Genomic DNA, 18,395 nt, shown 5'->3' on the forward strand with positions numbered 1-18,395 from the left:
ATGCTTGGTCAAAATTTATTTGAACGTCAAAATTTGAGTTAAAGAAAGAAGAAGGGTTTGAAATTCTTTTTTTCAAAACAAAGCTTAAGTCTTGTTATTATTTATATGTGTTTTATTGCTATAACTTTCAATCAAATGTTACCTCTTTTGTTCATGATATTTCATACGAACACATTGAATCAGTTTATCTTGTTTGCCACTGACCTTTTTTGTAAAGGAAATGGTCATTCTTTACTTTAAATTATTTGTAAACAAAATAATATTAGTCGAGAGCTTTGTTTCGAAAACAAAGAATTTCAAACACCGTGTCTTTCTTAAAACATGACTTCTAACACTCTAATTTTATACAGTCACTCAAATTGCACAATTAAACTATTTATTACATTAAAGATATTGAATTCTCATCTCAAAGTGCATTAAGGTCCTCTTAAAAATGTAAAAGAACAATAAAAAAATTAATAATTTGAGTTGTTATTTTTCAATTAAAACTTGAGGAAAAAGCTCTGATTTTTTTCATTTGTGAAATACTGCGCAAGATATTGCGGAAATCCAAGTTGTCCTCCGTAGTTACACAAAAGAATGTTGATTTTGTTCCGTAAGTTTCAGTACTAGGGTTTCCAAAAGGCCTATTTTCATTATTATTTTGTAAAGGAAGAAGTCAAATATCTGGTCAACAAGCCTGTAAGTACATTCTACTTAAATTTACGAAATATAAATGTAGGTTTATATCTGTTGTCTTATTACCTTTTTCCAACGTTGAAAATATTACGATTTCAGACAAAAAATTCATGCAATTTCTCAGCACTCCTGATAATGAAGGTAAATTTAAGATTTTATTGATATTGTTAATTGATGATTGTTAACTGATAGCAGCATAATTGAATAAAAACAATCCAACTTTGTATGTCATTGCTTAACTTTATCGACTAAAAGAACTTTCGGTTTCGATTTGCTTTAAAGAAAGTATATGTCAGTTAAGGAATCTATTAAGGATAGATATAGTTTTTAAGTTACGTGAAGTCAACATCCTAATATCTGAAGTACATTTATAATAGTTATTTTATTTTCACATATATATAAAGTGCATTTTATAAACATGTCTTTTAGTTCATTCTCTAATGTGGTATTTTGACGACGCATTTAAATGTTCCTGCCCTTGACCCCAAACAATACTCGTAAGAATTTTTCTACCAACGGAGCCAAACGTCTTTTTTTCAATTGTTTTAACAGCTGATTAATTTTGGCTAGAGGGATATAGTATACAGGTTAGGGGTAAGATAGCTTTACAGAAATTATTTACAAGTAACCTAGAGTTTGTTTAAGAATAATGACAGGTAAAGTGCTCAGATAGTATGATAATTAGATTTTAAAAATCTATTTTTTCTATTTTTTTAAAATCTTTTTTCCATCTTCATTTACAAATCATTTTTTAAAATGATTTAAATATGATTCAAAAATAATTTTGTTTAAAAGAAATAAAAATGCCTGAATTCCAACTCTATTTAAACACATATTACAGACATATTGGGAGGGGAGACTATTTCGAGAGTTGCCAAGGCGTCCATACTTTTCATCGTAGAAAACGGATATTGGTGATTCATGCATCTTCTCTGTCCATTTTATATACTTAACACTAGTGATGCAATATTTGTATAATAGTCCAATTAAATTGTCGGCATAGCCACGTAGACTGCAATATTTCAGATATTGTTAAAGGTACCTGGTGTATACACACACACACACGCACACACACATTTCTAACTAGCTGTTGAAAAATAAAAACTCTCAGTATCAATTTCCAGTATTTGATACTAAGGTTTAAATATTTCAACAACTTGTTAGATATCATCATTAGCTAAATGATAATATTTTGATTGAAGAAAATATATTTCTTCAATTAATGAGTTTATGGTTTATAAATGAAGGGTCAATGGTTTCATACACTATAGTCTGTCCCAAGATATTTTGACGCATATTTTCTTAAATCATTCGATATTTATAAATACAATGTACCTCTTGGTTCAGACGATGTTTATTCAATAGTATGAAAAAATTCCAAGATTTCTCCATTGGAACGCCCCTCTAGCTTGTCGGGTATCAATACACGGCTAAAAATAAAAAGTTTCGGGGATTTTCCATTGCCAAGGAGATGTAGACGCCTGGATGATAACGTTAAAAAATTGCGCGAGGTGTCCCGAGTACTTCCAAATGGAGAAAAGATGTCGAAATTCCCTATTATAAATCTCCGTAGAAAATCTGTTTTCGATCCTGTGAATTTTTACGAGGGAAAATGATAATGTGTGAATGTAGTTATCTTGGAAATTTTCGCTTTCGTCAATTTCAACTGCACTTCTTTCACAGGTATGTGTGTTTTTATAAAAAATCGTCAAAATGTGCAGCATAAATATCTTGGGACAGACTATAAGTATAAATTAAGGGAAGTCCGTATATTTTTTTACGAAATGATAAAAAATATAACAACAGAATTTGAATTAAGATATTTCTACCTTGCCCAGTAAATTTCACATGCAACAATGATACATTTATCTAAATATTATATATATATTATATATTATATATTATTATATATTATATATTATATATTATATATTATATATAATATATATATATATATTATATTTCCTCAGTCATTCAATAAAAAGAGATAGGTACTTAACAATACAAAAGTATGAGTTCATCGTCGAAACAGTACTATATAAAGCATCTAATTATAAATTCGACTTGTTTAGATATATGTCGGAGAAAGAGAAAAAGAAAGAGAGAAAAGAGAGATTTAATCTCAATGTGAATGCGTTTTTTGTTATATAATTATGTACGGGGATTTCACAATGAATTCATACGAATTTATAACACACCGGCTGGCTATATGTTTTTCTGACTTAAAAAACTTCTGATAACAATGTTACTTTTAATCAATAGCAGATCATGACAATGGAGGGAATTGTAAAAGTTTGTCCCATCACCGAGAAGATGTGGAAAACACGTGCTAAAAATGTTAACTGTGCAGGACTTAATTCTTATCATTGTCTGTCTGACAACGAGGATAGGAAGTGGGAGAGGTGTATTGAAAAAGCCCTGATAAAAGAAGGTAACGGTTACTGAAACAATTGGAAGTTTATGATTTAAAAACTGAATAATATCAAGAAATTGACTTTAAAACTTTAAAAAAAATTACTTTCCTATGTTTGGATTTTTTAAATAATATTATTATTGGTTAAATTTCAAGAATTGTTCTACATTATTCTGCAACAGGTAATTGTCCAATCTTTACAAGAAGGGGATTCATCGACTGGAAGCCATGTAACATTTCTCTGTCCACTTGCCCAAACACTTCTTACGTTTCTGATGACGTTTATAAGTGTAAGCTCCGTTGTTCATCAAGCGTTTCGTAAATAATATTTGTGTTATTATGCAATGGTCTTACTTTTTAAAAGTCCATCATTCTATTTCCACCTCAGATCCAGGTTGTTTTGGTAACAACAGCATGCATGAAGAATCGTACGTATTGTTCGCTTTATAATCATAGTATTAAAATACCGTGTGATTTTTTTTTATTTCATTGAATAGAATATACAAACAAATATTAAATTTTACAGAATTTTAGATCACAAAGCTGAAGACACCTCTAAAGGGTTAACCATCGGTATTGTTCTCAGTGTTATGTTTTTACTGGCAGCTGTCCTGATAATTGTTATCATAAAATTTCGGAGGAAATGTTTCAGTGAGTTTTTCTTTGCAGTAATGTTTTCCCGTAATAGTATACTTATCACACGAGTTTATTTACTACTTTTTGATATTTCAATTTACTAATATAACTACATAAACAACTTCATCATAGCTTTTTTACATGTTATAGCATTTTTAAAGTTTACATTAGTTTTATTTTTTAATCAACATTGTCTTTGAGTTTCAATTGAATTTTAACAGATCAAGATGCACAAGAAGAACCATCAGAACTACAGAGGTTAATTCCAGGTGACTAAATTATATCTTATTATAATCATTAAAAATATGCAAAACCGTAATTCAAATTCAATTGAAAATGTTGTTGAATTTCATAATTTAAAAGATAAACATGCTAAAAAGTTATAAATATGTGAAATCGCTGGGTCATGAACTAAGTTTAGGTCGTTGTTTTTATTTTGGAGTAAATTACACAAACTCATAGCTTCAAAATATTATAAACATTTTGCGTGAACATTTTCTTACTCTTGTAATCAATTTGAGAACGTTAAAGTTGACTTTGATTATCTACGCGGTGCTTTTAATCTTTCTTACAAAAATGCAATGAAATGTTGCTTAGACTAATACAAATCACCTGAAAAGGTATTCATTTAAATATTTGAGAGTAAACACAGGATGCCTGAAAGGTTGTTTCAGTGTTAAATAAAGCAGATGTTTCGTTAATGAATGATGTGATTAAAAAAACCAGACAGACGATATATATATATATATATATATATATATATATATATATATATATATATATATATATATATATATATATATATATATAATTCGTCAATCATTTAAATGGAAACTTATCTGAGTTTCTGATATGCGTTACATGATTATTTGTTCGCCTATTTGAAGTAGCAAATCTAATACAAAAACTGATCTCAATATTGTATGACTTACAAAAAGTCATGTACGTTGTAGATGGGGTGCCAGAAGAAATCGTGGAAAAGAAACACGTAACGGATGGATTCAACAAGCTTTTGCAGGAAAAAGCGAGATCAATAGTTGTTTTGGGGAAAATTGGCAATTCCGTTTTTAGTACCTCGCGTCTTATCTCAGAAACATTTACAAAAAACGAGAAATGGCAAGCACGGGAATGTCGATACACAGATATACCAAAGACTGTAGAGAAAAACACAATAATGTATGTATACGGATGGTTTGGTATGTGGAATGATGATCTTTGCTCAGAAAAAATAGTAGAGCTGGCATGCAAATCCTTGATACAAATACTCAAGGAGACAACCAATGTAAAAATAATAATCGGAATGAGATCTGATCTCTATATGAAATATCATAAAGAATTGGATGAGGCGGGCAATTCTCAAAATTTGAATTTGTTTCATCATAAAATTTTTTTGGACTCTGTTGATGCTAGTAAAGATGTTGAATACAAAATCTATTTCGAAGAAAATATTAAAAAAGTATGTGAAAAAAACGAATGTGCGTGCAAAGGATTGACATATGAAATGCTCCAAGAAGAGAAAGATATACTTGTTGGATTGCCTATCAAACTCAATGTCATTCAACGATATCATGAACTAATACCTTATTATTTAGAAAAAATTGATATTTTGAAAGCAATGGTAGAACATTTTACCTCTATTGAAAAAGAGACAGGAGTGAGACACGTTTACGAATGGATCATGTACATCTGTTTGAAAGGGAAATTCAGCCGATCTGATCAATTTGACACACATCTAGTAGATAAAATGGGTTTCAAAATTGAACAGTCTTCTTTCAATGAAAATACTGAACTAAGTAGATATGTAAGAATGAGGAATTCCGATAAACTTAACAACGTGTCATCTAGATCTGTAAGCGCACAGTTTGTTTTCTGGCACCCATTTATCTACATTTGCGCCTTTCATCACCTGTTTCAAAAAGATGCTGAATTCCTCATGAAATATTGCAATGTAGACGCCATTTTACAGCTTGTTCGACCGAGAGGAACTAAAACGTCATATTTTGAAGTCGCTGCAAATGACAGGTGTGTCACTATCTTCAAGGAAAGAATAAGCCTTTTGGGTATAGAAAAGGAGTATTCAAATAATCCTTTAGTTAAAATTGGTACAGAAAATGCAGGAAATGAACAGTTGATTGCAAATTCAAATTAACATGGAAAATACATGTACGGTATAAGTGATTATTTTCCTGACATAGAGACAAACATACGGACATAGAAGAAAGCATTTATTGCAAAATCGGTCTTTTGTTATGATGGATTAAAATGCGTGGTTTTAATTAATTCATGCCGTAAGGAAATAATGGGTGATTTTGTGGATTAATATGTACATGCGTAAAGTGCTATATTTTTATAGTATGCTGTGTTGCGTTAAAAAAAACTTTGTTTTTCGATGTTGGAATAATACTTGATATATACCAATTCCTATTACTTGTAACATTGAGCCTTAACATTATTTAAGTGGATAATGTGGCTATATGTTACACAAACAGTGACATGCGTAAATTATTGTAAGTTTTGTTTTTATAAATCTTAAGTTTAGGTTGGACCAAACTCACGCAGTTGGCATTATAGCTACCTTTTTCTAAATTTGTATAGTTTTAGACCCACAGTTGCAACCAGTTTGTAAAAATCAATGTCTGTTATCACTTTGAAAACCTTCAAATAAAAAGATTTAGGACTTGTTTAACTGTTTAAGCTGGAATAACATCATTTAGGTAATTTGTGTCCTTTTCTACTTCTATTTGATGGCTTCTCAACTACTACACAGGGATATGATATGGTGTAAATTAAACACCCTTAAATAGCAGATATGTAGAGATAAGCGTAACAACAGATATTGGGAATGAATATAGTGGTAGTTGAAAATGAAACGAAAGTAATGTTTTTTTCCAATCCGTGTGTTCATATATTGTAAACATTTTAAAGAAAAGTTTGATTATTTGTTGCTATCGATTTCTAATAAATTCATCATATGATTGGTGTTAAAACTCTTGCGTTTTGCATGTACATATTAATTATGTCGTCTTCTTCTTTGTAAAAATTTTGTGCATTCAACACATTGTATTTTGACTTGGTACTTATTTTGGATTAAATTTGCTGATTCGTAAAGGCTACGGTATATTAATTTTGCTAAAATAGCCACTCGGTTACAAATTTTTGCACATATTATGCTGGATTTTCTGTCAAATGTTATGTCTCATACTTTCAATTTTTAAAGATCCGATCACGATTTGAAAAAAATTGATTTTATATTCAATATTGAAAATGCTTTACAGGGCGATTTACTAAAACAAAAAAGATCAATATTACGCCAGACATTCTTCCTATGAATATGTTCACAACCATTAACACGGCAACTTCATCGCAAAAGGTACGAGCAAACTTGTTTTCTCGTTATCATTTCTTCAAATGTCTTATAAATTCGATAATGATGGTTAAGAAAATGAAGTTTCAGATATACCAAATTATCGCAAACTGTGCAACATTAAAAAACAAAATCGTATCGATGGATTGGAACGGACTTTATTTTGAGGGAACGAATCAAAGGAACCTATTCAAAGCAAATGTTTTATAGCAGCCACCGTATATGTTTAGACCATGACCTACAGATGTGCTCACGCACCTGATGGTCAAAATGCTGGGAAAAGATTTCTTAACAGACTAAGAACATTTGCAATAGAGTAGTTAAGTATGTATGATGTTTAAAGTTCTAGTTTTAAAAAGAAACAAGATAAATCCCAGAAACACTTGTCTAAAATCTTGAATGTTAGATCTTTTTATTTTTGTCAACAAAGACGTCCCTAGAAAGATAGCTTTATGTAGCGCGATGCAAAAAATTGTCCTTAAAACAAAGAGATTACATATTTGTACAGTACATTTATGTAACGACATTTTACTTTAAACGGAGAAAAAAATAGATACCATGACGGGTAAAAAAGAAAATACGACCTTGAAATTCTATGTGTCTAGATTTCAGGTCATGCTTGTAAAGAAACACTAGTTACAAATTCTTCAATGATAGAACGCTGAATTGCACAAAGATAAAATGAACACAATTCAAAAGTTGGTTTTAAAATGTTTGAAATACGAGTACGTTACCTCGATCGTTTTCTGCATTCGGGAATTTTATTTTTCGTACGATTTCTTATTATTAACGTCTTCCGTTTCCAACGAAAGACCTTATTGTTTTCGTACTGTTTCTTCTTATTATTATTTTCCACCAATTTTGTGCACGCGATTTCTCAGAAACTATAAGGCCGATTTTGACCATTTTTTCACAGATGATTGCCAGAGGTCATAATTCTGGACTTTTTTTGATATTTTGAAATCGTCACTTCCGGTACCGAGTTACAGCGGATTTTCTATTTTGTTACGACCTATTTTGTGCAGAGCTGATCTCAGAAACTATTTGAGATATGAATACGAAATTTTCAGGATATGTAGTCTATAGTTTGAAGTTGTGCACTATTATATTGTTTTACGCCAGTGGCGCCATTTCTTTGAGCTCGCCTAGGCACGAAAATTGGGTACGAATTTTCATTCAAAATTTTCATCCGTTTTGATCTGTAACTTTTTATCAGTTGATAATTTGTTAAATAATATATAACAAAAGTGGCAGAGAATCAAAAGTTCTTTCCAATAAAATCAAGAAAAAGGGGCTGGCCCCTTTAATTAGGGACCAAGAGACTCGATAAGTCTATTACAAATAAGTTGAAAACGATAAATATTTTGTTATGCAATATAGAATCAAAGTTGTTGAACACTACATTATCGGTTTGAAAAAGTCATCGTCAGGCCCATGTTAGATGCAATTAGGGATTTTTATTCATTGCCTTAAAATTTGGGGGGGGGGGGGGTGTTAATTTTGAAATTGTATCGATATTTCATGGTATCATTTAAAATAATAAAAAATCGGACGGAAGACCTACTCGTTACTCGTAACGAGGTCGTATCTAGTTATTAAGGTCTTCCGTTTCCAACGGAGGACCTTATTAAGGTCTTCCGTTTCCAACGGAAGACCTTATAGTTTTCGTACGATTTCTTCTTTTTATTATTTTTTTCCACAAATTTTGTGCACGCGATTTCTCGAAAACTATTCGACCGATTTCAATCATTTTTTCACAGAAGATGGGACTTGATGTAAACTTTATACATTTTTGAGATTTTTTCTGTCGTCACTTCCGGTACCGATTTATCGGCCATTTTGCACATTTTCACGACCTATTTTGTGCAGAGCTGATCTCAGAAACTATCAGAGATATGACTTTGAAATTTTCAGGATAGGTAGTTTATAGTTTGAAGTTGTGCACTATTATGTTGTTTTACGCCAGTGGCGCCATTTCTTGGAGCTCGCCTGGGCTCGAAAATTTAGTACGAATTTTCATTCAAAATTTTCATACGTTTTCATCTGTTTCTTTTTATCAGTTGGTATTTTGTTAAGACATATATAACAAAAGTAGTAGATAATTAAACGTTCTTTCCAACAAAACCAAGAAAAAGGGGCTGGCCCCTTAAATTAGGGGCCAAGACACTCGTAAACTCTATTACCAATAACTTAAAAACGATCAAAATGTTGTAATGCAAGATAGAAGCAAAGTTGTTGATTGTAGCAATATTTATCAGGTAAAATCATTTTCACACCCATTTATGACGTAATTAGGGATTTTAAGGGGCCAAAGTACTTAAACTTTGATGCAATATATCTTGAGAAGGAGACATATTTTGTGAAGCAATGTAGAAAAGAAAATGTTTGCATTGATGATTCTAATCGATTCCACTAATCAAAACTCTAAAGTCTGCCCCCATTAAGGATCTAGAGGGCTGGCCCCTAAAATATTCAATCATTTGTATCTCAAAAATGAACAACAATTTTAGATGGGTGTAAGAACAAAAAATGTTAGTATTCGTGAGACCTTTCGATTGAACTCAAGAAAAAGGGACTGGTCCCTTAAATGAGGGGCAAGACACTCGTAAACTGTATTACAGATAACTTGAAAACAATCAAGATTTCAAATATCTTTGGTACCTAGCCTTTTTACAAAATTGATACCAGCGAGATTTTAGTCACTGTAAGTGATTGAGACACAAACTTTTATAAATGATAGACAATCGATTGAAGATATATTTAACGGGTTTTCTTTTGTCAACCGTCACTTCCGGTACTCACCAGAAGAGTTCAAACAATTTATTTTTTTCACAAGTTTAACTGATTATCTTTGGTGTTTCATCTTCCATGATTAACAGTGGTGTACACTAAACAAATTTATAATAAAACCAAGCTTTTATTTTCATAAACCTCTTTTGTTCGTCCGTTTTCGGTCTCGAGACAAAAAACCTAGATTCACCAAGATCGCAGATTTGGCAGAGAATGTCGATATTTCATCGTATCATATGAAAATAAAATCGGGCGGAAGACCTAATCGTTACTCGTAACGAGATCTAGTTGTTTTCGTACTGTTTATTATTATTTTTTTTTTCCAAATTTTGTGCACGCGATTTCTCGAAAACTACTCAACCGATCTCAACAATTTTTTCACAGATGATGGGAAATTATCTGAATTTTATATGTTTCTAAATTTTTTGTCGTCGTCACTTCCGGTCCGGATTTACGGTCGATTTTGTAATTTTTTACGACCAATTTTGTGCAGAGCTGATCTCAGAAACTATAAGAGATATGACTTTGAAATTTTTAGGATAGGTAGAGCATGGTTTGAAGTTGTGCACTATTTAGTTGTTTTGCACCAGTGGCGCTATTCCTTGGAGCTCGTTTAGGCACGAAAACGGGGTACATATTTCGAATCAAAATTTTCATATGTTTTGATCAGTATCTTTTTATCAGTTGATATTTTGTTAAGACATATAGAACAAAAGTGGCAGAGAATCAAAAGTTCTATCCAATAAAATCAAGAAAAAGGGGCTGGCCCCTTTAATTAGGGACCAAGAGACTCGTAAATTCTATTACGAATAACTTGAAAACGATAAATATTTTGTTATGCATTATAAAATCAAAGTTGTTGATCTTTACATTATCGGTTTGAAAAAGTCATCGTCAGGCCCATGTTTGACGTAATTAGGGTTTTTATTCTTTATCTTCAAATTTGGAGGGGGGGGGTAATTTTGAAATTGTATCGATATTTCATGGTATCATTTAAAACAAAAAAAAAAATCGGACGGAAGACCTACTCGTTACTCGTAACGAGGTCGTGTCTATTTATTATTTATTTTTTCCACAACTTTTGTGCACGCGATTTCTCGAAAACTATTCGACCGATTTCAATCATTTTTTTTTTACACAAGATGGGACTTGATGTAAACTTTATACGCTTTTGAGATTTTTCCTGTCGTCACTTCCGGTACCGATTTATCGGCCATTTTGCACATTTTCACGGCCTATTTGGTGCAGAGCTGATCTCAGAGACTATCAGAGATATGACTATAAAATTTTCAGGATAGGTTGTTTATAGTTTGAAGTTGTGCACTATTATGTTGTTTTACGCCAGTGGCGCCATTTCTTGGAGCTCGCCTGGGCTCGAAAATTGAGTACAAATTTTCATTCAAATGTCCCCTTAAATTAGGGGCCAAGACACTCGTAAACTCAATTACAAATAACATAAAAATGATAAAGATTTTGTAATGCATTATAGAAGCAAAGTTGTAGAGTAGGAGACATATTTTCAAAGTTATCTAGAGTAGGAGACATATTTTGTTAGGCAATGTAGAAAAGAAAATGTTTGCATTGATGATTCTAATCGATTCCACTAATCAAAACACTAAAGTATGTCCCCATTAAGGATCTAGAGGGCTGGCCCCTAAAATATTGTATCTCAAAAATGAACAATTTTAGATGGGTGTAAGAACAAAAAAATGTTAGTATTCGTGAGACCTGAACTCAAGAAAAAGGGGCTGGCCTCTTAAATTAGGGGCCAAGACACTCGTAAACTATGTTACAGATAACTTAAAAACAATCAAGACTTTGTTATGCATTATAGAAGCAAAGTTGTTGACCGTAACAATATTTATCAGGTAAAATCATTTCCACACCCATTTATTACGGAATTAGGGATTCTTAGGGGCCAAAGTACTTAAACTTTGACGCAATATATCTAAAGAAGGAGACATATTTTGTGAAGCATTGTAGATCAGCAAATGTTTGCATTGATGATTCTAATCGATTCCATTAATCAAAGCACCAATGTCAGTCCCCATTAAGGATCTAGAGGGCTGGCCCCTAAATTTTTCAATCACTTGTATCTAAAAAATGAACAACAATTTTAGACAAGTGTAAGAACAAAAAATGTTTGTATTTGTAAGACTTTTTGAATGAACTTAAGGAAAAGGGGCTGGCCCCTTAAATTTGGGGCCAAGACACTCGAAAAGTCTTTTACACATACCTTAAAAACGATCAAAATTTTGTAATGTAGTATAGAAACAAAGTTATTGATCGTAACAATATCAGTTTGTAACATTCATTGCCACACCGATTGATGACGTAATTAGGGATTTTAGGGGACTTAAATCTTTTAAAATCTTCAATGTGCTGTATATGAAAAAGCAAAACACTTTGTTAATCATTTAAAAGGATATTGACAATCGTATACATTATCTGAAAGGGAGAGCTTGAGGGTGAATTCTGAAATTTCATTGATATTTTAATCGTATCGTTAAAAATTGAACGGAAGACCTACTCGTTACTCGTAACGAGATCGTATCTAGTATTTTATATTTGTTTTGTAATCTCTTTTTTGTAATCTTACTTTTTTTAAATCTCTTAAAAAATAAACATTTGAGGCAATTCACATCGGGCTCAAAGTGACTAGGGGCCCGATGGTCTGGTACGAATAAACTAAAGACTTTGCGCAACAGGACTTTCCCTTTGAGTCATGCAGCAACATGCATTGTTTAGTTTAAACAATATTTATTTAGTGAATTTCATCATACATATTATAATAACAGTACACATAAGATTGAGAAACAAGCCAAAAGGCTTATGTTAATCTCGCTCTCGTCATTTTACAAATGAGAGGTGGGTAAAATTTTCAATTACAATAACATTGCACATAAACATTGCAGGCACGTAGCATCGTTTTTGAAAGTGGGGGGGCCAGACCCATCCAAAAAATCTTGACAAGCAAAAAAAAAAAAAAAAAAAAAAAAGGGGCTTCCAAAAAACTTCAAAATCCTAATCCGTGGGGGGGGGGGGGGGTTACTTCAATATGACTATTCATTTCCTTATTTTCATATCAATTTTTTACTAACTTCCAAAAAAGTGGGGGGGGGGGGCCAACTCCATTATAATTCATTTTTTTATATGTTAATTTTAAAAAATTTGTTCCGGCGAGAAAAAGTGGGGGGGCCAGGCCCCCCCTGGCCCCCCCCTGGCCCCCCCTGATTCTACGTGCCTGCATTGATTAGGAAAAATGTAGGAGAAAGAAAATAAAATGAAAGGCGAGAAAAGAATAGCTGGAATTGAGTATTGGGACAATTGTATCAAACCAATAGATAATGTCTATACTTATAGACTAAGGTTACTTAAACATGTATTAATATTGAACCATAATGTTGCTTAGTAGCTCTAAATAAGCATTATATTCTGTGAACATTCAGGTACATACAAATATAGTATTTATTGTAATACAGTAGTTATAGTAAAACAATAGGTGAACTCAGAACCTTTTACAGGTACATACAAATATGGTATTTAATGTAATACAAATATGGTATTTAATGTAATACAGTAGTTATAGTAAAACAACAGGTGAACTCAGAACCTTTTACTTTCAACAATTTTCTGGACAAGGTAAAATATGTTGTTGTTTTCACTTTCAGATAAATTAGCGTTACCATATAACAATAATTCAACATTAAGAAAGTATGGAAGTGTCAGGATTGTATTGATCCTAACTCTGGAATATGTATTACAGTGTAGTAAAAAATGGTCAGTACTTTCAACTTCGCCGCAAGTACAAAGAGGCGAGTTGATTAACTTTCTTTGAAACAAATGAAGATTAAGATTACTACATTCTAGTCTTAGTTTGGAGTGAAGAGTTTGGCCTATTCTGGTACCTAAATAAAAATAATTTGGGATTTTAATCCTACTGGTATGTAAGTATGTCTTATAGCAATGTAATGAAGGATTTGATTGCACATTTTGGGGTAAAGCATTCCATTGTCTTATTGTAGCTGGGAAGAATGAATTAAAATAAAGCTTAGTTCTTGTATTGATTTCCCGCAGTGGGTGCATTGTTCTTGTTTTGTAGTTATGTCCTTGAGTTTTTTGTGATTGGATGATAGAAGATAAGTAATTAGGAGCCATATTGTTTTAATTTCTTTTCGTTAGCATATGGAACTATTTTGTTAGTGTGTTCGAGATGTTTTCTAGTGTTAGGCGTAGGATTTAAATAATGCGGATGGATATGCGTGTTATAGTTCACAGGTATTTAAACAGGTGTATCTTACATGTGGTCATTCGAGTTCGTATTCAGCGTTAAATATGTCAGATATTGATGAACATACCTCAGAACAGCGTAATCGAAGAAGTGAATTAGAGAAAACAGACAGCGCAATTTCTATTGAAGAGGCTTTGTCGTTATTCACAAGTAGATTGAAAAACGCGCTTCATGACAAGAGGGCGTATATGCGACAAGAACTGGAAGAGAGAGTCACAGAATTGCGGAAAAACTTAGCCCTGAGTAAGCCGGAGGAGTCGACCAATTTTAAGTATACGGGGTGTAAAACTCAATTTGAATTTAACCAACGTAGAATCAACGAGTTAGAACTGGTGGATGAGTATTTAAAATTCGGAAGAACAGAGGACGCTAGAGAAATTCTTAAGTCTACAAGAGAAAAGTTGGTCGAGAGGAACACGCAAGTGCGAATTGCGGACAAGTATGGGTGGGATACTCTGGAAGAGTATGTTGGCGATAGTCTGGTGGATGGTCCTGACGAGGCTACTAAGTTACGGAAGGCAGAGTCTCGAGCCATCAAGAAGAGGAAAGAAAAGTCCGATAAAAAGCCATACGATAGGGGCGGTTCATCCATTCGGAATGATCTTTTTCGTATCAACAATGGAGAAGCTGGCCGACAACATTTCACGCAAACGGGGAATTTTTCCCGCGCTTGGACAGCAACGCCACAGTTCAACATGCCTAGATTCCCCCTTGCCAAGTCTACAGTCTGTTTCTACTGCTTTGAAGAGGGACACGTGGCACCACAATGCCCACTCAAAATCCAAGGAAGGACATCTTTGCCCACAGCTACCATTACAAAAGAAATCACTGACAAAAAGTCTGCATAAAGATTCTACAGAAATGGAGTTGTCTCCTTCCACTTCTCAATGGGCGGATTTACAAAAGATAAAGATTGACAATCCTGTTTTAGCACCATTAGTAGAAGATGTTAAAGCCATAGTCAGGGCAGGTACATTGGAGAATACAAATAAACAGTATGATTTACACTTTAAGAAGTTTACAGAATGGTGTTGTCATTACAATTTTTCTGCACTTCCGGCAGACGTTTGTACTGTGGTTTTATATATTTCATATTTGGTTCAGAAAAACGCTTCGGTTTCTGTTTTGAATTCCAATGTTTTCAGCATTTCTTGGAAACATAATTATCATTTGTTAAAAAATCCTTGTGAGGAAAAGTTTGCTATTTTTACGGTGGATGGCGCTAGAAAATTTTTATCTAAACCTATTACAAAGAAAGAACCCATGTACGATCATTATGGTGTATCATCCGATTTATCTGATCTTAGAATTTATTGCATGTTTAGTTTAGCTTTTGCAGGTTTCTTGAGGTTCAATGAACTTGTAAACATTCGTTTTGCAGATTTAACTTTCTCTGATTCACTCGTTCAAATTTTTATTCCCAAGAGCAAAACGGATATTTTTAGGCAAGGCCATAAATTGCTTATTGCAAGAACAGGCAAAGAAACATGTCCTGTTGCTTGTCTTGAAAATCATATCAGAATTTCCAAGATTGCAAACAAGGAAGAATTTTTATTTAGAGCATTACAGTATAAAAAAGGTAAACATTTGCGAAGTACATGTAATAAACATATTTCCTATTCCAGGGTTAGAGAATTGTTCAGAACAAGTTTAGATAAGATTGGTTTAGACAAAAGCAAGTTTGGTTTACATTCTTTGAGAAGTGGAGGCGCAACTTCTGCAGCTAATTATTCAGTCGCAGATCGTTTATTTAAGACTCACGGAAGGTGGCGATCTGAAAACGCCAAAGATGGTTATGTTCAGGATGATGTTAGAACAAAACTGTCTGTTTCTTTAAATTTAGGAATGTATTTTAACAAAGTTTATTACATTTATGTAATAATAACATGTATATGCATTGAACGCTTTGTGTTTTCGAGCTGAGTACATAACTCATGTCTATAATAAATTGTTGCATTTGTAATGAGTTTATGTTATTAATTGCTATAGAAAAGAAATTTGCGGATGAACAAAGTGAAGGAGAAAATAATTTAATTTCTTTTCGTTAGCATATGGAACTATTTTGTAAGTGTGTTCGATATGTTTTCTAGTGTTAGGCGTAGGATTTAAATAATGCGGATGGATATGCGTGTTATATGTCACAGGTATTTAAACAGGTGTATCTTACATGTGGTCATTCGAGTTCGTATTCAGCGTTAAATATGTCAGATATTGATGAACATACCTCAGGGTAAATCGAAATTAATATTGGTTCAGATTCTTTATTTTGTAGAAAACTTCAAAAGACAGACGTCATCAAGATGTGGGGAATCCTTAATTAAATAAATATTTAATTTGTATATTGTCTTACAGAAGACCAGGAAGAAAGAAGATAAACACGATGATATGTTTTTATAATTAAAGCTGAGTACATAACTCATGTCTATAATAAATTGTTGCATTTGTAATGAGTTTTTGTTATTAATTGCTATAGAGAAAAAATGGTTTATTTGCGGATGAACAAAGTGAAGGAGAAAATAAGAAATATTTTGTGAAGTTGAATAAGACGATTATTTTGTCTATTCCCTCCCGTAACTATTCTGGCTGCTTCCAATTGTATACTTTCAATCTTATTGACCAAGTATTCTGGTATGTTGTCCCATATAATGTCTGCATATTCTAAGACTGGTCTTACAAAAGAAAAAAACAGTTTTTGCAAAGATTTCCTATCAAGAATATACTTGAGTCTTCGCATCATACCAAGGCGCGAATATGCTTTTTTAACTGTTTCATCTACATGTAAATTCCTAGACAAATTACTACTAAGAATAACTCCTAAGTGTTTATGGGTTTCTACTTCTTTCAGGTGAACATCATTAAATATTAGGGAGGGATGGAAGGGTTTCTTGACTTTATTAGATATGGTTAGACATTCTGTTTTGGTTGGGTTAAAAGACAGAAGCCACTGTTTTGACCATTCATGTATTTTTTCAAGGTCTGTATTTAAAAAACATGCTGAAGTATCATCATTATCAACAACAATATAAAGAGATGTATCGTCAGCAAATAATTTGACCATACAGTTGATATTGGTGACCAAGTCATTTATATATTTAAGAAAAAGTAAAGGACCAAGTATGCTACCTTGGGGTACCCCAGCCTTAATATGACCAATGTTTGATTTGCTACCAATGATTACGACATACTGTTTTCTATCATGTAAGTAATTTCTAAACCATTCGAGTAATTCTCCTCGAACGCAAGATTTTTCAAGCTTGTACAGTAGACCAATGTGCCATACTTTAAAGTATTTTTTAAAGTTTACTCCATATATATTGGTGGTTTCCCTTCCCTTCCTAATGTTTAAAATGTTCTTACACATCTATTTGCAACATGTTTTTTCAGTAGCGTTTTTTCTTTTCACTTTCTATTGATTTTAATTACAGTTCAGTTACCCCCCCCCCCCCCCACACACACACACACACATTTAGATGCATGCGAATTAACAGTTGAACTAGTTTATACCATCACAATTGTTTTGCTGATGCAATGTCTTATGTGATCCTTAACTAAATGGACTTATTATGAATCTTTACACTATAAAAAATAAATCAAATTTATATCATAGAAAAGAAACCTTTTTAAACCACCGAGTTAGAATGGGGAAGGGGGAATCACATACGTGAAAGATAAACTCTTGTGTTTATTGAATGTATATTTCCATATTACTTTTACAATGTGGGGGTTTTAATGAGATCGATAAATAAAAAGAAATTCTTAACCTCCTTTCCCTCTACAGAATCTACATGTTCCTATGATGACTTGTGTACAGTTCTAGCTATATCCGGCATCTTTGTACAGATTGTTTTGTACAATTCAAGAAATTCTTTTGATTTCGATTACTAATGCAAATTGAAAAAACAGAAAAAGTGGACCCGCTTCCATTACTTGACATCCATCGAGTAAAAATAGCTTTCTAATTATCATGGTTCCAATTCCGGATTTTTAAAAGTCATTCTCGTCAATCATAAATTAATAAAAACTGATAAAGAAAAAAATAAGTACCGAATGACAAAATTCAGTCCGATACAATCTTTATACTATCTAAAAAAGAAAGAGTCATTTTTTTCCCAATGAACCGGTATTAAAGCAAAAAAAAAATCGAGTCCATAATTTTTATATAAATGCACTATACATGTACATTTTTTGATAACAACCTTTGCAATTAAAGAAACCCAAGCTGG

General features: G+C 32.5%; 1 protein-coding gene across 4 annotated transcripts; it reads left to right on the forward strand.

Moving 5' to 3' along the window:
• Positions 1 to 541: 541 nt before the first annotated feature.
• On the forward strand, positions 542 to 6,795 carry LOC136273572 (uncharacterized). 4 transcript variants are annotated; one of them, XM_066078263.1, is made up of 7 exons: positions 542 to 681; positions 2,941 to 3,109; positions 3,274 to 3,381; positions 3,480 to 3,519; positions 3,618 to 3,742; positions 3,949 to 3,996; positions 4,681 to 6,795. In XM_066078263.1, exons 2-7 carry the CDS (start codon positions 2,947 to 2,949, stop codon positions 5,874 to 5,876), a joined length of 1,680 nt encoding a protein of 559 aa, XP_065934335.1. In that variant the 5' UTR covers positions 542 to 681; positions 2,941 to 2,946; the 3' UTR covers positions 5,877 to 6,795. The 4 variants fall into 4 exon arrangements, with proteins under 4 accessions (XP_065934335.1, XP_065934336.1, XP_065934334.1 ...); XM_066078264.1 differs by having other exon boundaries at positions 543 to 681; positions 2,944 to 3,109; XM_066078262.1 differs by lacking the exon at positions 542 to 681 and adding an exon at positions 763 to 819.
• Positions 6,796 to 18,395: the final 11,600 nt, after the last annotated feature.

Source organism: Magallana gigas, chromosome 3 (assembly GCF_963853765.1).
Source record: "Magallana gigas chromosome 3, xbMagGiga1.1, whole genome shotgun sequence".
Taxonomy (NCBI): Eukaryota; Metazoa; Mollusca; class Bivalvia; order Ostreida; family Ostreidae; genus Magallana; species Magallana gigas.